This window comes from Gobio gobio (assembly GCF_949357685.1).
Source record: "Gobio gobio genome assembly, chromosome: 16".
NCBI lineage: Eukaryota > Metazoa > Chordata > Actinopteri > Cypriniformes > Gobionidae > Gobio > Gobio gobio.
The window spans coordinates 43541038-43566524 of record NC_137109.1 but is presented as its reverse complement, the minus strand read 5'-3'; the positions used below and the strand labels follow the sequence as shown (position 1 = coordinate 43566524).

Here is a 25487-nt window from a genome sequence, read left to right as displayed (position 1 = left end):
GGAAGGAAGGAAGGAAGGAAGGAAGGAAGGAAGGAAGGAAGGAAGGAAGGAAGGAAGGAAGGAAGGAAGGAAGGAAGGAAGGAAGGAACAAATGAATGAACAAATGAATGAACAAATGAATGAACAAATGAATGAACAAATGAATATAACAAATGAATGAACAAATGAATGAACAAATAAATTAATGAGCATTAATAAACGGTAGGAAGGAAGGAAATAAATGAAAGAGAGAAAGAGAAAGAAAGAAAGAAAGAAAGAGAAAGAAAATGTATGAACAAACAAAAACATAAAAAAACATGATGAAAGAAACAAAAATTAAGAAAGGGACATGGAGGAAAGTAAAAGAAGAAAGGAATGAACCAATGAACAAGAACAAAAAAGAGAAGTTAAGGAAAGAAAAAAAATAGACAAGAAGAAAGAAAAGGAAAGAGACACAGGAACAACGGAGGAAGAGCGTCCATGAGAGCAATTTCACAAAGCAATCCCATAAAACTTGCACTTTAATGAACCGTCGGACAGGGGACATGAGAGGGAGGGCTTTGTCTCTCTATCACACCCCCAAGAAATTAAGCCCATTACTTCTCTTATTAAAATCCCCCTGAACTTTGACCCCAGCGCCCCATTGGCTGCCTGCAGGGCCTCTGTCCTCTCAGCCAATCGATACGGCTGCCTCCCGCCGAGAAGTGGGAGTAATTGGAGAGTGTGTGTGCCCGGGCCGAACCCTGACCCCGCCTGCATTACACAGCCCATATGAAGATAGATTGCCTGATTTAGTGTAAACATATGCTGCAATTCTAGCCATCAGTGCCACTTTCTCCGTCGTAATTTGTATTGATTTTTTCTCCCTTCCTCTCAGCCATCCACGCGTCTTTGCTGTGCCTGACGTGCGATTGCGAAAAGGGAAAGATAATGCAGTTCGCTGAAGAGGTGGCGAGTGTGTGTGCGTGTGTGTTGGGGGAGACGAATAGAGGGTTGTATATTTATTATTAATTTAATCATCTCCTTATTGCAGGCGCTGTGGGGCTGCACATCTCTTTTCTCTCTCTCTCTCTCTCTCTCTCTCTCTCTCTCTCGTTCTCATTTGAAGGTTATCACACTCTCCACTGAGATCTACTGATGCTAAATAGAAGGTTGCTTTGGAGTGTGAGGTAACAGTGAAAGATTAATATGATTTCCTCTTCCAGATGTCCAATGGGACGGGACAACACAACGAGCTGCCATAGAAGACAAAAAAAGCATTTCCTCATATGCTTGCATAACTCTATTACTGTCGAAAATGTTGAGGGTCAAGTCTGAATCGTGTCTCCCATCATCTTTGACACGCATCACGATCCTCTCAGCGAAACCGTCGAGCCTTTGACCTCTGACACGCAGTTAACCGGCACGGCACACCTACGTTTGTCCTCACATATGAGCTTGTTGAGGCTCCATCTATCTAGCAAATTAGAGGTGGTGCGTGCAACTCTAAAATCAATCCCAGCATGCCTCTCTGTTCTTATTACACGCTCTGCAGAAGTCAGAGGTCAAATAGGGCTGACTGGGAAACCACTCGACATGCACCAACTCATGATGGCCAGACCTAATGAGGGCAATGCTTACTAAGAGAGGTAAAGAAGGAAAAAAACCCTGCGTGAATGGAACACAAGCTATCACCGCGCTTAATTTCCCAGCCCAGCCCCAATAACTCATCTCCCGCCAACTGTATGTACGTTTAGTTTGCGCTTGTTTACATCCATGCTTTCCGATGGGCTTACATCTATTTACCCTCCACTGTTTTTCTATTTACATTCTCTTGTTCCCACTTTCCAACAGGCCCCCCGGCTGATCATGTTTCCCCTCTCCCTGATGGCATCCGTCTTTACAACATGGGGCTTTTTAGATGCCATATCCATTCCCGTTCTCTCCTCCTTAGGCCTCGTGATGCAGTGATTGTAAGCGTAGTCATGCCCCCTTAGGCCACAATTCAGAGAGAGGCTATTTCAGCGGTCTCCCTCTAACGCAGACTGAATGATTTTAGATGGAGCCCTCTGCCCATCTAAAACACTTGATCAAGCCCTGCTCTGTCCGTGGGAGGCGCATTGATGGAATGGGGAATTTGATGCGGGTTCGGATTCCGACGCAACACGCCTCAATTTCTCATTTTCATGTGCTACATGATTGATATGGGGGGAGAGAACGGCACCGAGCGGCTCTTTCACCTGCATATGGGTATCTCGCACATAGATTGCCCCGCTACTCTTTAGGGGGAAGACATTTACAGGTGCGCAACGGGGCGGCGTGAGAGGAAGCGATTTGTTTTCCCCGTTTTAGTCTGTCGCCGCGAGGTCGCAGATCTGGCTTGTTGACAAACGTCTGAAGACCGCCTGTTACGTGTCATTGATTTCGACCCATCCGTCTCCTCTGTCTTCACGTCGGAAAGGTGCGCGCTTCGCGACTGACGGGAAAATCAGAATGCGCTTCTTCGCACCATTCTGAAGGAATAAAACAAGAAGTGAGATTCTGATCAATCATCACGGCCCGCTCCCCCATCCCTAACCCTTGCAACCCCCAAACACTCCTACCACCTCCTCCTCCCTGGATCGATCCTCATAGAAATTTCATGAACTTTAAACTGTGATTGACAGTAAAGGCAGGGCGCAGGCTGCTTTAAAGTGGAAAGCCACCGGGGAAGATGAAGAAAAACCCACCCCAGCCTCTTCAAACACGCAAACAACACACACTCGCTCGCACTAGAAACCACACACTTTTAATTACGACTTGAACACGCTCCACTGTTATGGCAGCAATTACGAAAGCCGAGCTAACTTCGCTTTACCCCTGTGTGACACCGCGCTATGAAACACTGGATTTTTAGGGGGCAGATAATTATCAACAAATGATTCTCGCATTTGGTCTGAAGTTATTTTAAGGGAGCAACGAGATGTCTGGAAAGCACGAGTGCTGTATCACTTCTACGGTTGTCAGTCATTTCGTATGCATGCACGAGATGGGAAATAAGATCAGTGGAATAAAATAGAAGGAGGTTGAACATTTGATGAGCTGGGGAGGGCTTTTCTGCACCAGGGGAATGCGTCATTCCTCTACAGAGCCGAGACTCCTATCGCTATCAAAGGAGTCACTTTTCTCTTAAAGAGTAGACCTGTGGAACCAATGTTGGATAATTAGTCATTACATGGGGGGACACTTTAGGCTGCGACTCCAAAATAATAACAGGCTCCTCAGGTGGGGGAAGTATGGCTTTGAGGCACACTTCCTTGACGTGTCACTCAACTTAATCAAGGCTCTACAGAGGCAATTACCTAACAGATGATTAACATATCTAGCCGGCAAGGCAAACGGATGCAAGCTGTAATCAGCATGGTTGCATCACCGTTCGGTCTCCGTGGAGAAAGAGAGAGAGTAGGGGTAACAGAAGGAGCTTGGCGTGTTAATGTCACTTCTGCTTCAGGGTTTCCACACTGGAAATGTTCACTACATTTAAGTCACTGCGAAGCACACACATTTCCACATATCTGAGAGTTGGTGCTGTGTATATTAGGGCGGGGAATCGCCTACGACTACGTCAATCGCCTACGTCACGATACAATATGCATCACAACACATATACGTACCGATTGAATACATCAATACATTCACTATAGTTTCTATCTCTCTAGATCCTCATAGAGTGGCCTTAACTGCACTGACAAACATCGTCTCAGTTTCTGTCAGGAACACTATCGTCAAAAATGATTGATTGACTATTAGCATATAGTTTGGATTGCCGGTATGGTTCTGTTCTGGGCAAGAACTCCCTGCTCATCCAAGCAGCCTAGGGTAAACAGAACATAACTAACATAATGTATTGCCGATAGCATTAATGTCGTACCAAAATAATTCAGGAATTTTGTCTGATTCAAGGGGAATTAGAATACCAAATCCTGACTGGACAAGAGGAGGAGCTGGGGGTGGAGGAGGGTCAATGAGCTCTGGAGAAACGCGATAGCTGCTGATAGCACTGAGGAGCTATATATATGGCCCTGTCCCAAATGGCACCCTAAACCCTCACGGTCTTCCCGCTTTGACTGCCGGGAAGAAGTCCGCTGCGTAACCCGCACCAGTGCGGGCTCGTCAGAAGTGTGCATCTAGGGCGCATATCGACTTCAAAGGGGGCGCTCGCAAGCACCCTTCTGAGACCTAAAATGACCAATGGGACACCCTGCGGTCTCGTGGACTTAACGGACACGCGTACGGAGCGGCCATTGTAAATCCACAAGACCGAAAATGCACATGAAGTGGGCCATATGGGACAGGGCCTATGTATGTTGTGATAGACATCATATTCCTATTGGTAGACGTGATCAGCTGAAAGTCAGAACTGAACTGACGCTATACGCTTGATTTATGCTTATTTAGATTACCTTTTTCCTTCATTTTTGGAACTGTAGAAATGCACCAAAATGTTGGCCACCAAAAATGAATACAATTATGAATACAATAAAATAAAAATTTTTAGTTTTCACTGAAAAAGAAAAAAAAGTGGACATGGAAATTCTTACTTTAAATGTCGGAGAAGCATTTTATGGCATACAAATGTGTTATATTACCAAAAAATCAGTTTTTATGAGCATATTTTATTAAATATTATCCAATATTTTGAAATATAAACAAATTATCATACAATTAAATTATTTTTTATTCAAAATTTAAAAAATATTATAATTTAAAATAATTAGCATTTATGCAAATACAAAAATATGAATTAGTAAATACTCTTGACAAACTCTTTATGTTGCTTGGCTAGCAAGAAAGAAAGATGACATTTCTGCTTTTTCATTTAAAATGTAAAACATTTAAAATGTGCTGATATGCCAATAGCCTGGATATGGATTCCACTAAAAGGCTGTCCTCAGCTACTGTCAAAGTATCTCACCAATATACGCCACAGTTAGGATACTGCCGACAGACCACCTCCTAGTGTGAGACTCACAAACACATCGGCGTCCAAGCTGTGAAACAACTGAACGAAATGATGACATCATGCCGGGTCCTGTTCTACGTGCTCGGCAGCCCTGCAGAGCTCATCCAGTGGAACGTTCCGCTAATGTGTTCCATCTGCCCGCTCCGAGGATGAAAAGGTAACAAAGTGGCCCATTGTTCCTTGGCTTGTGCAACAAGTGAACTGCTCCTGGTCCCTTTCTGAGCTCCGGCTATGGGAACGGTCTTTGAGAAACATCAGCCACTGTGTCCACAGAGTCTGTGCCATTAAGCTTTAGTGCCAGTTTTAAAGAGCTTATGTAGTGGATGGCGCCAGAACCTCTGGCTGATGTGAGAACACAGCGAGCAGGTTCCAAAACCAGCCCATGATTTTAAGTTGCATACCAGCTGGGCGCTCCATGGTTTTCCAATCAACTCTTCGGGCCCCAGGCTGTGGCAATTACATAGCTAGATTGAGAAAATCTTTGTTGTGTAGCTTTGACATCCAATCCCACCCTTACAACGATTCCTCCAACGATTCCGAGTGTTTCAACTTTTTGTCAGTATAATGAAAGGTAACGGGATCCCCCATTGACTTATACTTGTCAATGTATACTTGTATACCTTTTCAAAATATCTACTTTTGTGTTGCACAGAAGAAAGTCATACAGGTTTGGGACGTCATGAAGGTGAGTAAGGTGAGAAGTGCAAGTCAATATAACACAATTTGAACCTAAAGTAAGCATTAGTTCCCATTCGAGGGAACTCGAACTGCGTCCAAGACACTTTGGGATACGCCCTCTAGCGTAGCGCATCCCAAAGTGTCTTGGACGCAGATCTCGTTCCCTTTCTCAGGGAACAAGGGTTATAGTCATAACCCCAAACGTTTTACATTCACTTCTGGCAATAGCATAATGTATGAAGCCTGTGCACTTAGAGCCACCAAAAAACATGTACACCCTTCCTAACCCTTTGGGACTGCGTCAGCCTACGACAGCCATTAGCTTCACAAAACAACCCCTTTTCTACAACTGATGCTCAATAAAGCTGAAATAAGGTACCGGGAGTGGGTTGAGCAGGTGGTCGGGGAGGTAGTTCAGCCTGTCCCTGCCCATTCTGTAACCCAGCACCATATTTAAGTGACCCCCGAATCTTTTAAACAAAAGGTCTCACCCAGCAAAGATGCTACAGCTCTTGTTTGCAATGCCAAAGGCTGTCAGCCTGCAAAGCATCAGGCAAGTTCTGACAGGCACATTGGCACCCAAGAGAACAGCGCTCTTCATATTAACAGTCCCGCACCTCCAGTATCCTCTCAGCCTCTGTTTCTAGGATATTGTGCAATTGCTTGGAATGCATGCAGCATCGCTAAGGGAATATAAGCCCTCCCCGTCCAGGAAGTTGAGAGGATGTTTCAGATACAAGTTTTATTTCTGGTGGATCTCCTTGACTGAGGCAATCAAATAAAATGGTATACCCAAAAGGCCAAGTCAAAGGCTGACTTTTTGATGCCCCAAATACAGCTTGAACGCTCGCAAACCAGAGGCACGATGCGCTGTCGTTTAACTGTACATCACTTCTGGTCACATGTATTATTATTATGATTATAATAGCAGAGGCAGTAAGTTACTGGCTATTGGGAGGATGGTGTTAGCGTAGGCTGGATTCATGCCGCCAGTCTCAGAGCTTGTAATGTATAGATCAATGTGGCCGTAGGGGAAAGAGGATCAATGGCTGTTGAGTTATTGCAGTATTTGGCTACTGATTTTAGAGAGCTGTGTTTTCCCAGGAAAGTCAATACCCTCAGGCTCTTCACACTCATCTCGCCCTCCTTCCTCTAACCCAACACCTGGGGAGTCTTAACCCCCTGAGAGACAGACAGACAGAGAAAGAGAGAGAGACATGAGCTGGTGGACTGAAGGACTTAATGATGCATGCAGGCAGAAAGCAGAACTAACAGAATAAGAGTGAAGATCTCTCCGAAGGGAGAACGAGAGAGAACAGAGTAAATGTGAGAAAGCAACAGAGCCGTAATAGTTATCAGGTACCAGCTGCAACACTGGAAGTGAGAATGGACTAAACATTCTGCTAATCTAACAAGATGTCCTAACTAGCCCATGCCACACGTGAAATGCTTTCAGGGAATTTGGACAGAGCCAATCTTTGACATTTCCCTGTAGTGCTAGACATGGTAAAGCCACGGCCAGCAGGTGCAGAGTAGAGTTGTGTGATATTCAGAATTTAACTGAGAAAGCCTTTATTAGCAATTAAATAACATTTCAAATTGAACTGCGGTAGCAAACAGGATAAGGAATTGCAAATTTAAGAAAATTAATTAATATGAACTAAAATTGACAATAAATAAACTGCAATAAGTTCTGTTTAAACAAATATATTTCTTCATTATATAAAGATGCACCATGTAAAACTTTTTCAGTAAAATATCCAAAAACCACAAGGCCAGTGTTATATTTTGTTCAGTTGAGTATTTACAATATCCCAAATGTTTCCAACTATTTGTAAATCGTGAGAAATTGCTATTTTATCCAAGGAACCGGGACGGGTGTGAGGGAGTCGCCTGTCAATTGGGTCATATCTGCGTTCCCCTCGGTTTCCGGTTTTATTTTGCAGAAACGCTTTACTCTTACTATAGTGTGCAACAAGTGTCATAGCAGCCGCCGAGCGAACGTATAGAGTAACGTCAAACTACGTCTTTGTTATGAATAGCGCTTTTTTCGAGTTTCTAGAACGAAATTGTTGAATAAAGTTGTTATTTTTGATCGTTTTTGATGGCCTTGTTGATGTTTCAACTACCTTTCTGGACCTTGAAAGTGTTAATTAAATAGCTGTCTATGGAGGGACCGAAAGCTCACAGATTGCATCAAAATGATCTTCAATTGTGTCCTGAAGATGAACGAAGGTCTTACGGGTTGGGAACGACATGAGGGTGAGTAATTAATGACACCGTTTTCATTTTTGGGTGAACTAACCATTTAAGCCCTGGTGAAGAGAGGTGAAATATCTCTTTAACAGCCCCAGACGTTTTAGTCTGAAGACTGTGAGATCACTTCCTGTGATTTGTTAACGGCAGTGGTATCAGAGAAGACATGCTCTGAACACTGCTGCTCTGGCTTTCCACTCCAGCAAAAGATAAGACAGTCAACCTATAATCAGTGGAATGGGCACATTGACCGTCTTTGATGCATTTCTGGGGTCCTTTACTGCTAATGAAAAGCAGATAAAAGGAATATGATAAAAAATAATGTGCGTCTGCACAGAGATGCCAGTTTCCTTCGCCAATGTACGTATCCCCCTCCCAATCCCAAAGGCCTAAACGTTTAATTTCTGATGACCTAAATGTATCCCTTTCAAAATATTCAAACTGGCTTGTGTTCATTTGAAAGTGTCTGATGATAAGGAGTGAATTTTTCTTTTCTTTTTTTGAGCTGGAATGCTGTGTAAAGTTGAGCTCACTTGGGCTTATGGGAAGTCTCTGGTGGGAAAGACATCACTGAGGTTAGATGCACTCTCATTCCTCTTCAATTATACACAGTCTGCCTATTTAGTATTTAAAAGCCCGCTTCATTTCACATTCATGAATATCACACATCTCTGGCACAGTAAATAAGTTGCTGGATGTATGTCAGTGCATCCACAAACTAAAATATGTATGCGTGAATCTAATTTGCAGTGTACAATGAAAAGGATTTTGAGAAACAGAAAGATTAGGCACTCTTATAATCTTATAGGAATTGCTATATGAAATAAAAAAAAGTGTATGTATGCATAAATTATATGTGTAATAATAAAGATATGATATTAATAATAGAGATAGTATTAAATGTATAAATATTTAATACATAATTGAATATATATTAGGGGTGTCGAAATGAATTGTTTCTACGATGCATCGCGATGCAGACAAGGACGATTCGGTATCGGTTCAGTAATAGACCATAACCGATTATAATGTACTGACGCCTTTCTGACGTCATTTGTCGCGTACGTTCGTTGTCGCGGTAGCATACAAAGGCAGAGGGAGGCGAGACGCGACTGCGAGTAATTAAAGTGCTCCGACTACTTTAAAAGCAGACATCTGGGCACATTTCGGCTTTCATGAACAACCTGGTAAACACGACCTGGAGAACACATGCGCTGTGTGTAAATCAAAGCCATCTGATTTATCAAAATTTCATTTACACTTGGGCACATAAATGTATCTCCGCAAAACGGATATAAATCCGATCTTTAATTCCCGCACTATATGCAGATTTAATGGAGTTCATGTCACCGAAAACAACAGTTATGAGCTGCATTTTATTGATCATCAGCTAATTTAAAAAACAAAGACCGCAATAGAGCGCGGCAACAGCACTGGTAAGATCATTCAGTTTCTTTACTTTTAATGAAGATGATTGTGTGATGAGAATCTGCGACTTTCTTTCAGTTTTCTATTTGCAGTAGTTTGTGCGTTAGCTTGATGAAGAGATACGCAGCGGCTCGTCTGCGGCGATGCGTGCTTTAGTAGTGCTGTCATATCTGGCTGTAACATGACATAGCCATAACACACTCTCACACGTTTTTTTTTTAGCATTATTGGGATGAGTAAAATTTACATATGTGGGTTTCAACAACCATATGCATATAGATTTTAGTTTTGACTGTAATACGGCCCAGACCACCTCCTGAAGTGGCTTTTAGTTTTTACTTTTGTGTATTTGTTCTAAATGCTCCTTGTCTTCTGTGCCCAGACTTGAGTTACATTCAAGAAGCGTGTTTTCTTTGAGCAGGTAAAATTAAAGGTTCAGTTCATATATCTGACTGCTTGTATTTATTGACAAAATTGTATGCAGTGCATCGTCAATGCATTGTGATGCATCGTCATATCGAATTGAACTAAATCGATGGCATGATAATCGTAATCGAACCGAATTGTGAGACCAGTGTAGGTTCACACCCTTAATATATACACATATACTGTATACACACACACACACACACAATGTATATATATAATGTAGTTTTTGTATTATATATATTATATTTATTTTGTATTTATCATAAGGAAATATATCATTTGTGCAAGTGTATATTCATATTGTCCTCTATCTTGTATGACCTTACATTTACTTTTGTCTCTGCGTTCTGATTCAAAGATGATATGATATTCTACAGGTGCTTTTTCATTCATCTTTACAATTTGCAACAGGCTTTCATTGCACAGAGAATATTCTTTTGAACTTTAAGAAAAATTCAAGCTATTCACAATGCAGACGCGGCATACAGCTGTCAGTCAACTCATCTCGTCGGTCCGGCAGACATTAGCATTGCAAAGGAACGGTCGAAGGTAAGACAGGACCGTCCTCTCTATTGTAAAGTTGTCTCTTTTTGCTGCTTACATGGCAAATGCATCTGAATGAGAGGCGCTTTGAACAAAGAACGCGGGAAACACTCTGAGATAAAGCTGATGTATAACAGAAAGCCTGAACACAGGCCTCTCTTTCTTTTTCTTTTATGACCGTCGCTGTGACATTTTCTTATCACACCAAACAGTCCTAGATCTGACCTTTCGCCTACTTTGACTGGCATCTGGATTATTCTGATGGAATAATCAGTGTATGAAAAGCATTGATTTGACTAAATGATACTCGTCCTGCCTGTTGGACACAGGAGAACGGACATCATCCAAAAGTAAAGACTCCGCTTGTGTGGAGTCAAGATTGACCTGCTAACAGTGCGCCATCATGGGAAAGCGTCTTTACGGGCCGCAAAGCATACAAGGCCTAATATTTTAAGCTAACAAAGGCAGGAACTCGATAAAATGGACAAAGATCGACCTCTGAGAAAGATGACAGAAATGTATTCTGATGCTGCAGATGATTGCAGTGGCTCCAGGCAGTTGCAAAGTGTTGTATACCTGTGTAGACGAAGCGCCCCGGAGCTCCTTTGCAGAATTGCTTGGACTTGTAAGAGAGTGTGACCTCCACGACCCCAGGGATGTGTCTAGGGGGCGTCTGCACCCGGATAGCGTGAGGTGTGATGAGCTAGAAGCCATCGGAGCACACGTTCAGTGGTCAGCACTCAATACACAAGCATTGCCTCCAATGTAAACACAGTTAATGCTAAAGAGTGATTCATTACTCAAAGGACACGGTTATAGATTTTAACCATATAGTGGGATCTGTTACGCTGTGGTTTTTAACTCTGAAACTTGAAGTCTAAAGTTTTAAGTAATAGTAAACATTAAATGAAAGAGTGGTCGCATTATTGAGACAGATTTGATTCATTTAAACCAATGTTCAGTCAAAAAGCACTGTGTTCTTTTGAAGAAATAAAAATGTAAAACAGTTTTTTTAATTCGCTTTGGTACTATTTTCACAAGTAAGGTGTACATTTTTAAAACTCTTAGTACAAAAATCCAAACTGATCACACTTGGTCCCAACTGGTCATTCTTTCAAAACCTGATCTCATGCTTTCATTCAGTTGCACATATTTCAGTCCACATAATAATTGTTTCAAACACAAGATTATTATTATATGTAATGAGAACATTTGGTTTAATCACCGAAACACAACCGTATGATCTTCTTTCAGTTTAGTACTTTTAACAATCAGTTCATCCAACAGCAAACAATGCAAGATACATGTTTCAAATCACCTTTGTTGCTGAATTATCTACACTATCTACAGTAACACAGGCTACAGATGCCACATAAGAAAATGCGCTTACATTACCTAACTTAATACAGTGTGTTATCAAAAGGTTTGATGTCATTTGAAGTTGACACAGCCATGAGGTTCTATGCTATAACAGAGTTTTCTGCCAATACAGTAAATGTTCTCATGTAATGTAATGTGTAATACATGTAATGTTCTCACTGTACCATATGACTGAATCTACTGTAGTTGAGCTTTATAAGGGTGAGAGACAGTAATGTGACAGTCTCTACCATGGTAATCTGTGTACAGTAGCACATGTCGTACATACTGTTATGTAAAATGCTGCATTTGATACCATCTGTCTCCCATCTGACCATTTCCACTCCCTTATACTCTTATAATCTTTCTGGGTATACGTAGGTATAATGGTTACAAACTATACAAACTGTATATTCTCTCCCCTTACACTAACCCTACCCCTAAACGTACTCATCACACAAAACTTTCTGCAGTTTTACTTTTTCAAAAAAAACAACAACAAAAAAACACATTCTGTATTTATAAGCTTGTTTCCTCATGACCACGGGGACCAAATAATGTCCCCACAAGGACAAGGATTTAGGATATTTTCTCCCCATAGTGTAGAGTTTACCAGGCCACACACACTTTGAACATAGTAGTTATAATCTAAGATAAATCACTTATAATGTAAAAATAATTCATTTAATGTGGTTATCCATATCGGAAATTACAAACAAAGTAAAAACTATTGCTAAAGAATCAATATCTATCTATAGGTGTACCAAACGATTCATTAATTAACCAATAAGATCAGTTGGATTAAATAATATACAAATGTATTTAACTGAACGAGAAGAGATGCAAATCAAAAGTTTGATTGTAAGAGCTTTATGAAAGGCAGTTACTGTGAATGAAACATTTATAAAGATGAAACACTTATTTTGTGTAGTGAAAAGGATACTTTGTGGTTTTGTGTATTGTACTTACACAATTGAAATGTTTGAAAAAAAGTGCACTTTTGATGATCTGTTGTGATATTAGTACTAAGAGTTTTGAAAATGTACACCTTGCTTGTGAAAATAGTACCAAAGCGAATAAAAAAAAACCTGTAAAGTAAATTAAGTTTAAATAAATAAAGTAAAAAGTTTAATAGTAAAATGGTTTGGCTCTTTAAATATAAAATAATAAACAATTATCCTATAAAGCTTTTTTCATAACTCACCTCACTCCAAACCAGCATCGTGCCGAAGACCACTTGTAATCCGTCAAAGAAGTTGTCACCAATGATGATGACGGTCGCCCCCCCAGTCGTCCATCCTTCACTGGGGCTGATGGCCTTAATGCATGGAGTGGCTGCTTCGGAAAACAAGATCACAACACAAGCACTAGGTTAGAGCGGGTCGGTGTCAACGTTCATGCAACATTTGGGAAACGTTATCATTAAACTAATTACCATTTACCAGTATTTTACTCTACCATCCACATACTCTAAATGCAAAAGAAAAAAAACTGATAAACAGGAAATCCGATGACTGTAAAAGCTCATTTGATTTTTGTTTAGTTTTTTTTTCCTTTGGTGTCTGTGCATCACTCAGCTCAATAAAACCATTAAGTTTTTTTTTTTTTGGGTCTTTTATCGTAAATCCGTCTTTGAGCAGGCTGTATGGAGACAGACAGGCTGACTGAACGACTGGCCCAGTCTCCACCGGCTGTGGACGGGAATTGATTGGTCGCAGCTTGGTGAGCTAACAGGCAAACCAAGGGGCTCTTGGTGCAACTTCAGACCACATTACTGCATTACTCGAACGGCATCATGGGAATGCAGAGTTCGCAAACTTTAGGCTCTGAATCACTTCTGATTGCTTTTGATTGTTCTCTTTGTTGCATTAGTAAAAATGTTGATACCTGTGAAAATGAATAGATGAAAGTAAACAACCTTTGGGCGTAATTTGCATTCACCTGTTGGGGTGTAATGGAACAGCTGTTCCCTTTTACAATATCTGCATTGGTATTCTATTGTGTTAAAGATGAAAGCCACATCTCCCACAATGCATCGCCATCAGTGACTTCCTCTTCATGTTCCGGTCTTTGGAGAATTATTGAAGAGTCTTACTAAAAGTAGAGCAGTGACTTTCCTTTTCCTCGATTGGGACACAGGAGCGCCGGTGATTCCACAGCGACGGTTTTCACACAAAACAGTCACAGAGCTAATCACACATTTTCCCACATACAGGAACTGTTCTGAGGGCAGCTGGGAGGTGATGTTCTGCGCAAACTTGTATCACTTTATATCAAAGTGACATTACCCAGTGCAGCCCCTTCAGATAGACAGATGTGATACCACCTGTACTCTGAGAACTAGGCGAGGAAGTAGAAAGTAGCACTAACAAGTTTGGCTTTCCTTGTCATTATAAAGAATGGGGACTCAAACTTGCACTACCATTCAGAAATTTGGGGTGAGAAAGGTTTTTGAATGAATTAAGACTCTTATGCTCACCGAGGAATAATTGTTTGCATTTTAATCAATTTTTACTCCAGTCTTCCAGTTTTGCTGCCAAATATTTTAGTGGAAACTTTTTCTAGGATTCTTTGATGATTCGAAAGTTTCAATTTTTTTGGTGGAGGTCGCATCTTACCTTCAGAAGGGTCCAGGCGTCGCGCCCTCCGCCCATGTTTGGAGTTGTTGTGGACAAACATGTTATCTGACACAGCCAGGACATGGCCGTCCACATTCACTGTGGTGGACACCACCACCTACGGAGACACCAAAGCGTGATTACTCCCCGGTTGTGTGCATGTATCCACATTGTTTTTGTCCATACATTTGTATTCTCACCTGAAATCGCCTCATGTCCCTGGGGTTCCCTGCATTTTTCAAACAGTTCTGATTACACTTGAGGAAGAATTTCAGGAAAAATCTGGAAAAGAAAGACGGAAACATTTGTTGAGTGACTCAAACACATCGAAAACACTCAAGGACAAAAGCAGCTATATATAAACAGCCGCCAGTGAGTGATTTAGCCCAGTCTCAAAGCCGGCTCAGAGAAGAAGATGTAGACGTATGATATGCAATTAGAGATGATGTTTGATTTTTCTGCCTTTTATATTGAAGACCAACTCCGGCTTTGTTGATTTACTCGTATTTTTACCTCAGCCTGGTGCTATTGATCGGGAATGGATATCAATGAAGATGAGCCGTAATAGCCTCCGCTGCTGGAGGTGGGCTACAGTACGAAATGGATTGCAGTCTTAATGCATTTCCCCTGGCTGGTAATCTCTATGCATTCATCTCCAGGACCATAAGCCCCACTATTTTGATGGAGTGCTTTCCTTTTAATTGCCACATTATCACAATAATAATCCGGGCAGTTAACAACCTGCAAGGTCGCAGACAGCCATGTCACATTAACCACAGGATAACCTCCGCCGCTGCCGCCCCACGGAGTGCGCGGAGAGAAGGATGCTGGGAGAAAAAGTGGCGAGAGAAGCCCCGTCTGCTATATAAATGGCCGCCATCTGCAGACACCATTGATTTCTCCCTAATAAGACAGTAACAATATCTTTAAAAACACACGGTACTAACTAACGCGATTTTTTAGAACCTCACTTTACCGCATGACATAATCACTGTATATACTTTAACCCCATCAGCGCTTTTACAGAGAGAGATAGGAAAGAGAGAAATCCGGCGAGAAAGATGGAGAGAAAGGGAGAAAGCCTGCTCTCTTTAGCTAGTATCGACTGATACTTGATCTGGGTTGCTCTGTTGGCTGCTAATGCCCTTTATGGCCATGGAATACAATAATATGGGGAACCCATCCCTGAGCTCCATTCATATGATATTGGAGTCCTTGGAAGGAGAGATATGGATCAATAAGGATTGAATTAAAACACAGCAGGAGACAAGGGCTGTAAGTGAAGCTCTTCGCAGATATTAGAGGAGTACTGTGTTTATACACCGCCCCAGTCACCGTCTGAAAGTAGAGAATCCTGCCTGGATCGTGGGCTGAAACCCGTCCCGCTTTGGCGGTTCTGGAACGGCATAGCCCTCGGAGTCGAGGAACACGGGGAAGAAAGAGAGAGAGAGATGAGGGCATGGAGGGGGAGAGAGGAGCACGTGACAGAAGAGAGTCTCGTAGGTCTAGACTTCTCCATCTGCCACTGGGCAGGAGTTGACAGGGAATGTGAGATTCCAGGTCTCATCCTGGAAAAGCGGCAGCACTTCAAAGCAGGTCGGCTCCCTTCGGATCGAGGCAGGACTAGCCCAGTGTTTGGAAGTGTGCGGGATGAGGGGGGAAGAGCTGCTTTTAGATGACAAGGCTCGGGGTGGAATAGAGATCTCAGACAGGAAAACGGGGGCGAGTGGAAAGACACGAGCAGGGCAGATTCTGAAAGAGTCCAGTGTAACCAGCAGACTTTAGAGGAATATTCTGGGTTAAACGCAACTTAAGCTCTATAGACAGAATCGTTGACCTGCTGTTGATCACCACAGAAAATATTTAGACCAAAATCAAACAAAAATTCACAGAAATTGATTTTTTTTTATATTCACCCTATAGATGTTTAAATTATCAAATATAATATTGAAATATATAATAAATATAAATGTATTTGTAATTTTGTTTACATTGCTGACTAAATTTGGTAAAAACATGCATGTCTTTGTACTGTATTGTAGCCTATATGCATAATTAATATTTGTATTATTTTTAGTCATATTATATATATTTTTTCATATATATTTGTTATAGTTATACATTAAATATATAAAAAAATATATAAAAAGTGTTTAATTATAGAAAATGATGGTATATGTCAGCATTATAGTGTCCATTGGACAATTTAAAACCCCATATGTGTTGATTACGATTTATGATTGTATAAATAATTGAAAAACATTCTCCTTGCTAATTAGCACAATGATAGAATAAAAGCAGAAAAAAAGAATCATATATACAATAATCATATCATTGTCACTTTCAGAAATACAGAGCGTTTTCATTTCCAAGTGTGGATATATGTCATCCTCAAGTCCCCTCGAGGCCTTGGCAATGACTGATATTGTACCTGTGATACAAAGACCCCAGTATGAAATGGACAGACAGCTATAGGAAAAGACAGAATGACAGAACAGGAGAAATTGAGGTGTGGACAGAGAAAGACGGAGAAGGGAAAGACTAACTCTCACGTTGAACCTCTCCCTCCCTATCTAAAACTTATTAAAACAACATAAATAATTAATGACCTTCTAGAGCCAGGGCTCGGTTATTAGTCTCAGTGTTTCTTTTTCTCCATCCTTCTCTCTGTCTCTCTCTCTGTCTTTTGCTGTCTCTCTCTCTTTCTGCTCTTAAAAAAGTGGGTAAAGATAATGAGGGAGTTGGCGTCTCTGTTGTAAGCCGTCACCTCATTACGCTGGCCTGCAATCAATTACAGGGGGATGTGTGGCCCTGTCAGTCCCTAATGTGCCTCCAACTCCGAGTCAGGAATTACTGCTGGTCTACAGCACCCTTTCCACTTCTCTCACTCCATCGCTCTGTCTCCAACTCGAGGGACTGTCATGGAAGGGGTTCTGTGGCCAGGGAGAGACCGGAAGGGCTGGGTGGGTGGCTTTCTGGCTGTGAAGGCCAGGGTCTCTCGCTCGTTTTGCAGGCCCTCATCTAAGCCTGACTTTAGCTGTGGGAGACCACCTGACCATTTACAACTCTTCAATACATGCCAAAAAAAAAAATGTTTTATGGGTGATGCTGGCAAACAAATGTTTTGGTGATGTGCATAAGCCGCTACGACAGAGACATCTGAGAGTTTGCGGACAAAAAAGAGCAAAGTGTAAATCTGGGAAAAATTATTATGAAACTAGACATATGAATTCATGAAATATCAATTATTTCCCCCTAGGTTACCCTTTCATACACTGTAAAAAATATTTACTAAGTAACATTTTAGTTAATACAATGAACATTTTTGAGAATCGACATCATCCTTTATTCAAATATTATGAAAAGATTTAGTAAGCAAATTGCGTAATTGTGTGTTTCATTTGTTATAATGCTGTGAAACATGCCAAATTGTGCTATTTTCATGATTTATCACAAATATTTGTTTTATTTTATGTGGTTCAGATACAATAATATTTTGAGTTTCTATTTATTAAACCAATTTCCTTCATTGTATTAACTCAAATTTTTCATTTCAATGAACTCAAAATTTTAAGGCAACCAGGTTTCTTACTTTTTTAAAGTTAAACCAACAATATTTGTTTTACAGTGTAGTTCAGGACACCTGCAATTATGTTTCATTGAAGTTTCAACTTTGTCTCTCCTAAAGTTCCATAGGGAAAATAAAAATACAAAGAAACGAGACAGTACGAGTACAGAGCCTTAAAATTGCTGTGGGTACAGCTTAGATAAGTTGTTGTCTGAATAGTTTGATAAGTTTCGAAAACTTTTGATTGAAGACTTTGGTATCTTATCAAATCTGAGCAGAGTTTGAGACTGTTGACACTTCTTCAGTGTGAGTGATTTTGAGTGGTTCCGGAGAAAAATCGAATAAACTGGAGATTTTCTATTCAGTCTTCATGGTATCAAGGTATCATGTATCCAAAACTGAAAATTCTGTCATTATTATTTTGAAGAACTTATACAATGAAAGACTTTCATAATACAATATGGACAAAAAATATAATATGGGGTGAGTAGATGTTTTTAGGTGAGGTAACCCTAGAAGCGCAATGCCATAGAACCTTTCAGTGAACAGTTCTTAAAATGTTCTTCTTGTTTAGAATATATACAAAAAAAAAATCTAAAGAACCTTTTTTTCACAATAAAGAACCTTTAGTGCAATGGAAAGCTTCCATGGATGGTAAAGGTTCTTCATTGAAATTTTTTTTAAGAGTGTATCGTTATAGTTCAGAATACAACTGGTTGTATCTGCACAAAGACACACGTACAGATTCACAAACATTCTTACATGCACACACACACAAATGTCCTCACATGATGTGTGAAAAGAGCATCTCTGTCTGCTCACCCATCGTCTCACACACATACGTACACATCCCTGGAGTCTCTCACTTATTACGTTAGGCAAGAAGAAGAAGAAGAAGAAAAAAAAATCAATATTTCAGCAGAGGTATTTTTAAAAGCTGCCATGGCTCCAATTCTCGGCCACCGTTTGCTGCGAGTGTTCGTTGCTTTCTATGAAAAGATGCTCTTTCTTTGGGATGCTTGAGACGGGCGGCGATCGCTCTCATACGCTCTGCATCAGATTAACAGTCTGCTTTTTGTCCCATTCACAATGTTCTGCTCTACACACGCTGACTGACATCCAATTACCTCACTGTATCGGAAAAGGCGGAATCAAAACTCAAACATTTGACTCTTTCTGGTCTTCTGAATAGACTGGTTGTAGAGAACTCTGTGAAATTATTTTAAAGCCACATGCCAGTTTCTGGCAATAATTTAGCGCAGCCCTATCATTTATTGTGTATGATAGCCAAGAGAACATTACGGAAATGAAGCAGAGGTTATAATATAATTTCACTGACTTTGTCCAGACTTCAGAATCATTTTAGTTAATGAGGACAAGATTATATTACCAATAAAGGTGTACAAAAAAGGCAAGGTGTGGATATGTGCGTAAGAGAGAGAGACAGGGAGAGAGAGAGACTGGGGCCCTCCTTTGCTCTCCTACACGTCATCAATTATTCACTAGCCAAGATGGCAATTACAGGACCGTGTACAATCAGACTAAATATTTAATAAGGCACTCAAACAGTCTCTAGAACGGATCTTTGTCTCTCTCTCCTCAGTCTCATCCTTTACACTGCATCTAACGTCCGCTCCTCTGGCCTCTTACCTTTGTTATGAGTAAAAAAACAGTTGCAGCTCACAGACTCCTGCACGTATCAGAGATGAGCACTGACTATGCATTTCGTTTGACTGCATATGAAATGTATTGTATGCATCTGGGGAGTTTGCAAAACACGAAGGGCGCGCATTTGTAGGCATTTTTAGGAATAAGGAAATGATCTACCTGTTAAAAGCTAGAGAAATGTTGTTATCATTTACTCACCCTTATGCCTTTATTCTGCAGAACACAAAGGATGAAATTCTGAAGAACTGTTTTTGTCTGTTTAATGAAGGTCAATGGGATCAAGCCATTAACTTTGAACCTCATTGACATTGATTGTATGGACTAAAAAAAACATAAAATCTGAGACATTTAAAAAAACTAAAAAACAAAAACAAACAAACAGAAGAAAGAAAGTCATACCGGTTTGGAAGGACACAAAGTTATTAATACAATAATACAATAGTTATTAATATATTAATACAGTTATGGTAACACTTTATTTTAGGGTTCAACTCTCGCTATTAACTTGCTTATTAGCATGTATATTACTTGGATATCGGCTGTTTATTAGTATTTATAAAAGCACATATTAATACCTTATTCTGCATGAACATATTCTACATCCCTTAATCCTACCCAATTCCTAAATTGAAAGGGTAAGTTCACCCAAAAATGTATTACTTTCCCTCATGTCGTTCGACACCCGTAAGACCTCCGTTCATCTTCGGAACACAAATGAAGATATTTTAGTTGAAATCCGATGGCTCAGAAAGGCCTCCATTGGCACAATGGCACTTTACACTCTCAAGACCCATAAACAGTACTAAAGAAGTCGTTCCGTTTCAAAGTCCATCTCACTACAATGGTTCTACAATAACTTTATAAAGCAGCGAGAATAGTTTTTGTGCGCAAAAAAACCCAAAATAACGACTTATATAGTGATGACCGATTTCAAAACACAGCATCATGAAGCTTCGAAGCGTTATGAATCAGCGAGTCGAATCATGATTCGGATCGCATGTCAAACCGCCAAACTTCTGAAATCGTGTGACTTTGGCGATCCAAACCGCTGAGTCGACTCGCTGATTCATAACGCTTCGAAGCTTCATGATGCAGTGTTTTGAAATCGGTCATCACTATATAAGTCGTTATTTCAGGGTTTTTTGCACACAAAAACTATTTTTGTCGCTTGAAGTAACATGAAGTAATTAATGAATATTAACTAGAGATTAACTAACCCTTTAATACCTTAACTATTAATAAGCTGTAAATTTGGAGTTTATTGAGGCAAAAGTCAATTTCAAATAAATGCTGTTCTTTTGAATTTTCTATTCATCAAAGTATACGAAAAAAAAACTGTATCATGGTTTCCACGAAAATATTAAGCAGCACAACCGGTTTCAGCATTGATGTTATCTTGTTTTTACTGTATTTTTAATAAAGAATTAAATGCAGCCTTGGTGAGCATAAGTGTGTGTTTACACTTTAACACTGAACCTAAAGATACCAAACCTAAAGGCTTAAGGATATGTTCACAACCGGATTGGTCACTTTCATTACGGATATTTCGCGGCGTAACTTACCGAACTCCAAAACAATACTGTGTGCTGGGCTAAATGCGCTTGTTGTATGTGCTTATACAATACATATGATGGTATTTTGACCAGCTGAGAACTCGTGAAGAGCTTATAAAAAATTTACAGGAGTCAGGAATCCCCCCATCAAACACAAACGAAGATCTGCTGCAAGGAGACGCGTTTGTAATGCCTGTAGCGAACTGTGATGGGCAAAAAACTGGTTCTTTTTTGGGTTGCATCTTTGGTTGACATCATGTCCCGTTTTTGGTTTGTTTATATATCTTTGGTCCGCGTTGCATTCATATTTCAGAGTTCGTTTGGAAGCGGACCAAGACCCATCTTTTCAGCGGTATCGTTCTGCCTGTTTGGTGCACACCAGGGTTCAGGTGGCAGCATTCACACTTATTCAAATGAACCGCGCAAACAGAGTAATCGCACCAGGGTTCTTTTTAATCGAACTAAACATGCCAAGTGTGAACACACCCTAAGAGACTTTTATGCAGTTAAACGGATGCTAAACTTTATGCTTAGGGTTGAGGGTGTGTTTAAATCCTTACCTCTGAGTATAAATACTAGTAATACTAATTAAGTAGAATCACTGGGTTACAATAAACATTAGGTAATGTGAAAAAGATGTACACTAACAATTATCTTTTTGCTTCTTCCTGTTTTATATGAGATTAATCCCATACTAAAGATGCTGAATTGCTAGAGACAAGGCTGGGAAAATAAATCCATGACTTCACCATGGGAAAAATGGGAGAGAAGGAAGTGTAGACAGACAGATAAGAAATGAGAAGATCCTGCGAAAAGCCCTTATGGTGGGATGTTTGTTTGGATCAGTGAACAGTGTCCTTGTGTCTGTTTGTACTTAACTCAAATCACACTCACAGAATCGCTCCTCCCTTGTGATCAGATTTCCTCAAGACCCTCCTTAGCATTATTTTGGCCCCTGTTGCCATGGCGAAGTACACATTTGTACCTCCAATCGAAATCAATCCATGACATAATGCAGTAAAGGGAGAGTGAGTAAAACACATGAACGTGGCTGACCTCACAACGGAGGAATGGATCAGAAATTACTGCAAGCTGCACTTCCTGAACAGAGCACAGTCACTTATTACACCCATAAACGAAACCCCAGAAACCTGCCACACTTTCACACGGCCCATTATGTGAACAGAAACTGCACATTTCCTCGTGAAGTCTGAATCATTACGCTCAGCACAATAAATACTAGATTTTATGAAACAACACGCCTTAATGAACTGTCAAATGTCAAAAGTGACTTTGTACAGACGGCAGGAAAAGAGAAGTCGATTTTACAGATGATTTGGTCACCATCTGAAGCCCCACTGATTCTTGTGAGATGGAACATAACTAGGGGAGAGCGGGGCACAACCTAACGCTTTTTGACTTTCTCAGTTTGTGTAAATCCACTTGGGGTTCAGAGTATTTATTTTTTTGTTACAACGCACCCCACCTGCACAACTAGGGTTTCAACCCTGGCTCGTGTCTTCTGCTGGTTAGATCAGCATTAAAGAACGATCTCGACTGTTAAGTAACAGATGTAAGATTTAAATAATATCAGATTTGTCTTATTTTAAATAAACACAAAAAACAGCGATATCTTCCAAAGATTTTTTTTATTTGCCGCATTTTTTTCTCTAAACAACGTTGATATGGCAACTAGTAAATACACTGAGTTGCGTCATCCTGGCATGTGTGGAAAGTGTTAAAAAATTGTTTTTTTTACTGTTGCCATAAAGCAAAATTTATTTTACTGTTGTTAGTTGCACTCAAATCATCCTTGTTCACATTACTTAAAAAACTCATTTAACTAAATGAACACTAAATGAATTGAATTTACTGAGTTGTTTCTACTAAAAGTGAGTATTGTCAGCTTTAATTAATAAGTGTTTGTTCGGTCAACTTAAAATTGCTGAGTTAAACGAACTTTGAGGATAGTGGATCTGTAGTTCCCATCATCCTTTCAGGGGAGTGCATAGTGTAAATTTAGGGATTAAAGTGTTTTTTAGGTGTTTTTCAGTAAAAGGAAAGATGCTGTTAGTTTAATGTTTAGTTATGTTGGACATTTAGAGGAGTTTCTGTTATTCTGGTTACTATTATGCAGAAGAGTGGTGCCTGTGTTTAGGCTGTGGGCACTCATACACTCATTTATTGGATGCAATTCCTGTCCTCAATTAATTTGAGTTTGACAAATGAGTAATTTTTGCATTTTGTTTTATTATGCTTGTTGTTATTTTGTTTCACTTACACTTGTATAGCAAATAGTTAATTTAATAGTAAATTAAATCGATAAATGTGTTCACCTTACATAATAAACTTTTATAAATTTAACATAACATTATTAAGTAAACTGCACATATAAATATTATGCAACAGTGACAAATTTAAATGGTTTTTATTTACTCAAAGAAATTTTGTCAGCTTTACTTGAATTTCTTTTGTCCATATAACTAAATTGTTATTTGTAAAAAAAAATAACTCAATATAGTTGCGTGGTACCCCTTGACGCTGCTTTTTTAAGTAAATTTAAGTATTTTTTTTTTAGTTTAACCCCGCGTTAGGTTGTGCCCCGCTCTCCCCTACATGGAGGTCAAATTGTATCAGTAAAAACTGACCTGACAGTAGAAGAACTCTGTTGTGATCTGTGAATGTGTCGGTGTGTGAGAGTCAAAGACCAGGTGAGTTCATTGATTTACATTGAGAAATCAAGTTGGGTTAGTGAGATTTTTTAAAACTTGAAACTTTTTTGTAAATAAGTAAAGAGGAAAATGGAAATTATTGGAAAAAGAGGTGAAAGAAAGGTATCAGGTCACAACACAAGTCAGATTCAAACCTGTCTTCCCCAAGAAAGCACTTTGGCTTGTCAGCGCTAGCTACTAGGCCATACATAGCCTCATTTTACCGGTGTATATTAATTCACAAATGAGCTGATGCTGTATTTTTGCATTTAGATCTGTAAATGTGCCTGATCACAAACTTATATATACATTGTATTATATACCTTATATATACGTGCAAAAGTTTGACACTTTAGTATTTTCACCAAAAAAAGGGTTTTAAGCCAGTTATTTATATCTTTTGCTGTAGTTTGTCAGTAGTAAATATCAGTTTACATTTCCAAACATTCCTTTGGACATTAATTATAATAATCTAGTGAGATTTTTGTATGCACAAGGAGTCTGACAACAGACGTATGCTCCACATGGAGATCTGATCTCACCATCATCGAGTCCATCTGGGATTGCATGAAGAGACTGACTAAATCCAGAAGAACTGCGGCAATGTGCTCAAAGTTACTTACAGTCCACAGAATGTATAAAGAGGACCATCCAAAAAAAAGTGTTAAACAAAAAACAATACCATGCCAGTCTTCATAAATATGATATTCATTTACTAATGAAACAATGTATATATTAATATAAATAATCCTAATAAATAAATAAATTGCACACCGCCCGTAACAAGCCACGCAATTAGAGGTTTCATTCATGTCTGCCGCATAAGGAATGCAAGGCGTGATGATAATAGTGCTGATATATGATCCCCAAAAACTGAATCGCCTTTACTGGACCAACAGACCATTTCCTCATTCTTCCCTGAGTCAAGAACTGAAGTGAAAGATCTGTAGGCAGTATATCTACTTCCCGAATCCCGTTACAACACTGTCTTCCATCTCAACCATCACGGTTAACAGCCTGTCCAGTCAATCAAGCCAAAGGAGGAAGAGACGACGGAGGAAAAGAAAGGAAAACAAAGAAAATCCCTCCTTGATGCGTGTAGGCTGACAGCTCTATCCAAGCCCCCAGTGTTGAAATCAAGCTGTCACTCTTCCACCATGGAAATAGAGGAATTGTGCGCTCAGATTTAAATACCGCCTATAATAGCTTCCCATCTATCAGGCCTGCTGGCCGGTTATTCTTAGACACATACATTAGCCCTTGGCCCAGATAGGAATGTCACCAGATTAAACATCCAATTTGTTAACCGGGCCAGGCCAGGGGTGCTGCGTCTTGACAGAACTTACAAACAAGCCCAAATGGCCCCATTTTTCACCCACAGGCCTGCTGGATTTTTCTATTCAGACAGAGGGAACCACTACGGATGAGGAGAGAGAGGGAGCGTGGAAGGATTATTTTTGTGGGTGGAAAGACGAGGAGAAATGGTAGGTGTTTTCTGAAGCCACTTAATCTCAGGAAGAGCCATAAAGACTAAAAAAAGAGTTTTTGTCATGCAGTATTAATTTCGGGAATATTCCCTCATTAAAGCACGGCAGAAACAGATATTCCGTCGAAGCCTACAGTTAAGTCTCTCTCACTGCCAAAACACCATGCAGCATACGGCGTGCTGAGCGGCTTCTTAGAGGGATACTTTCCCATGCATCATCACGACTGAGG

The 25487-nt window shown here is 40.1% G+C and overlaps 1 protein-coding gene across 6 annotated transcripts in view; it reads right to left on the bottom strand.

Moving 5' to 3' along the window:
- LOC307140202 (transcription factor COE3) overlaps positions 1–25487 on the bottom strand; it is a 120221-nt gene that overhangs the window by 23345 nt on the left and 71389 nt on the right. For 3 of the 6 annotated variants that reach the window (XM_079839513.1, XM_079839515.1, XM_079839511.1), the window contains exons 7-10: positions 14472–14553; positions 14272–14389; positions 12858–12988; positions 10871–10997 (exon numbers count right to left, since the gene is read on the bottom strand). In XM_079839513.1, coding sequence (XP_079695639.1) covers positions 10871–10997; positions 12858–12988; positions 14272–14389; positions 14472–14553 — 458 coding nt within the window. Of the gene's footprint in view, positions 1–10870; positions 10998–12857; positions 12992–14271; positions 14390–14471; positions 14554–25487 lie in introns of all 6 variants that reach the window. The other 3 variants (XM_079839512.1, XM_079839514.1, XM_079839510.1) reach the window with 1 other exon arrangement.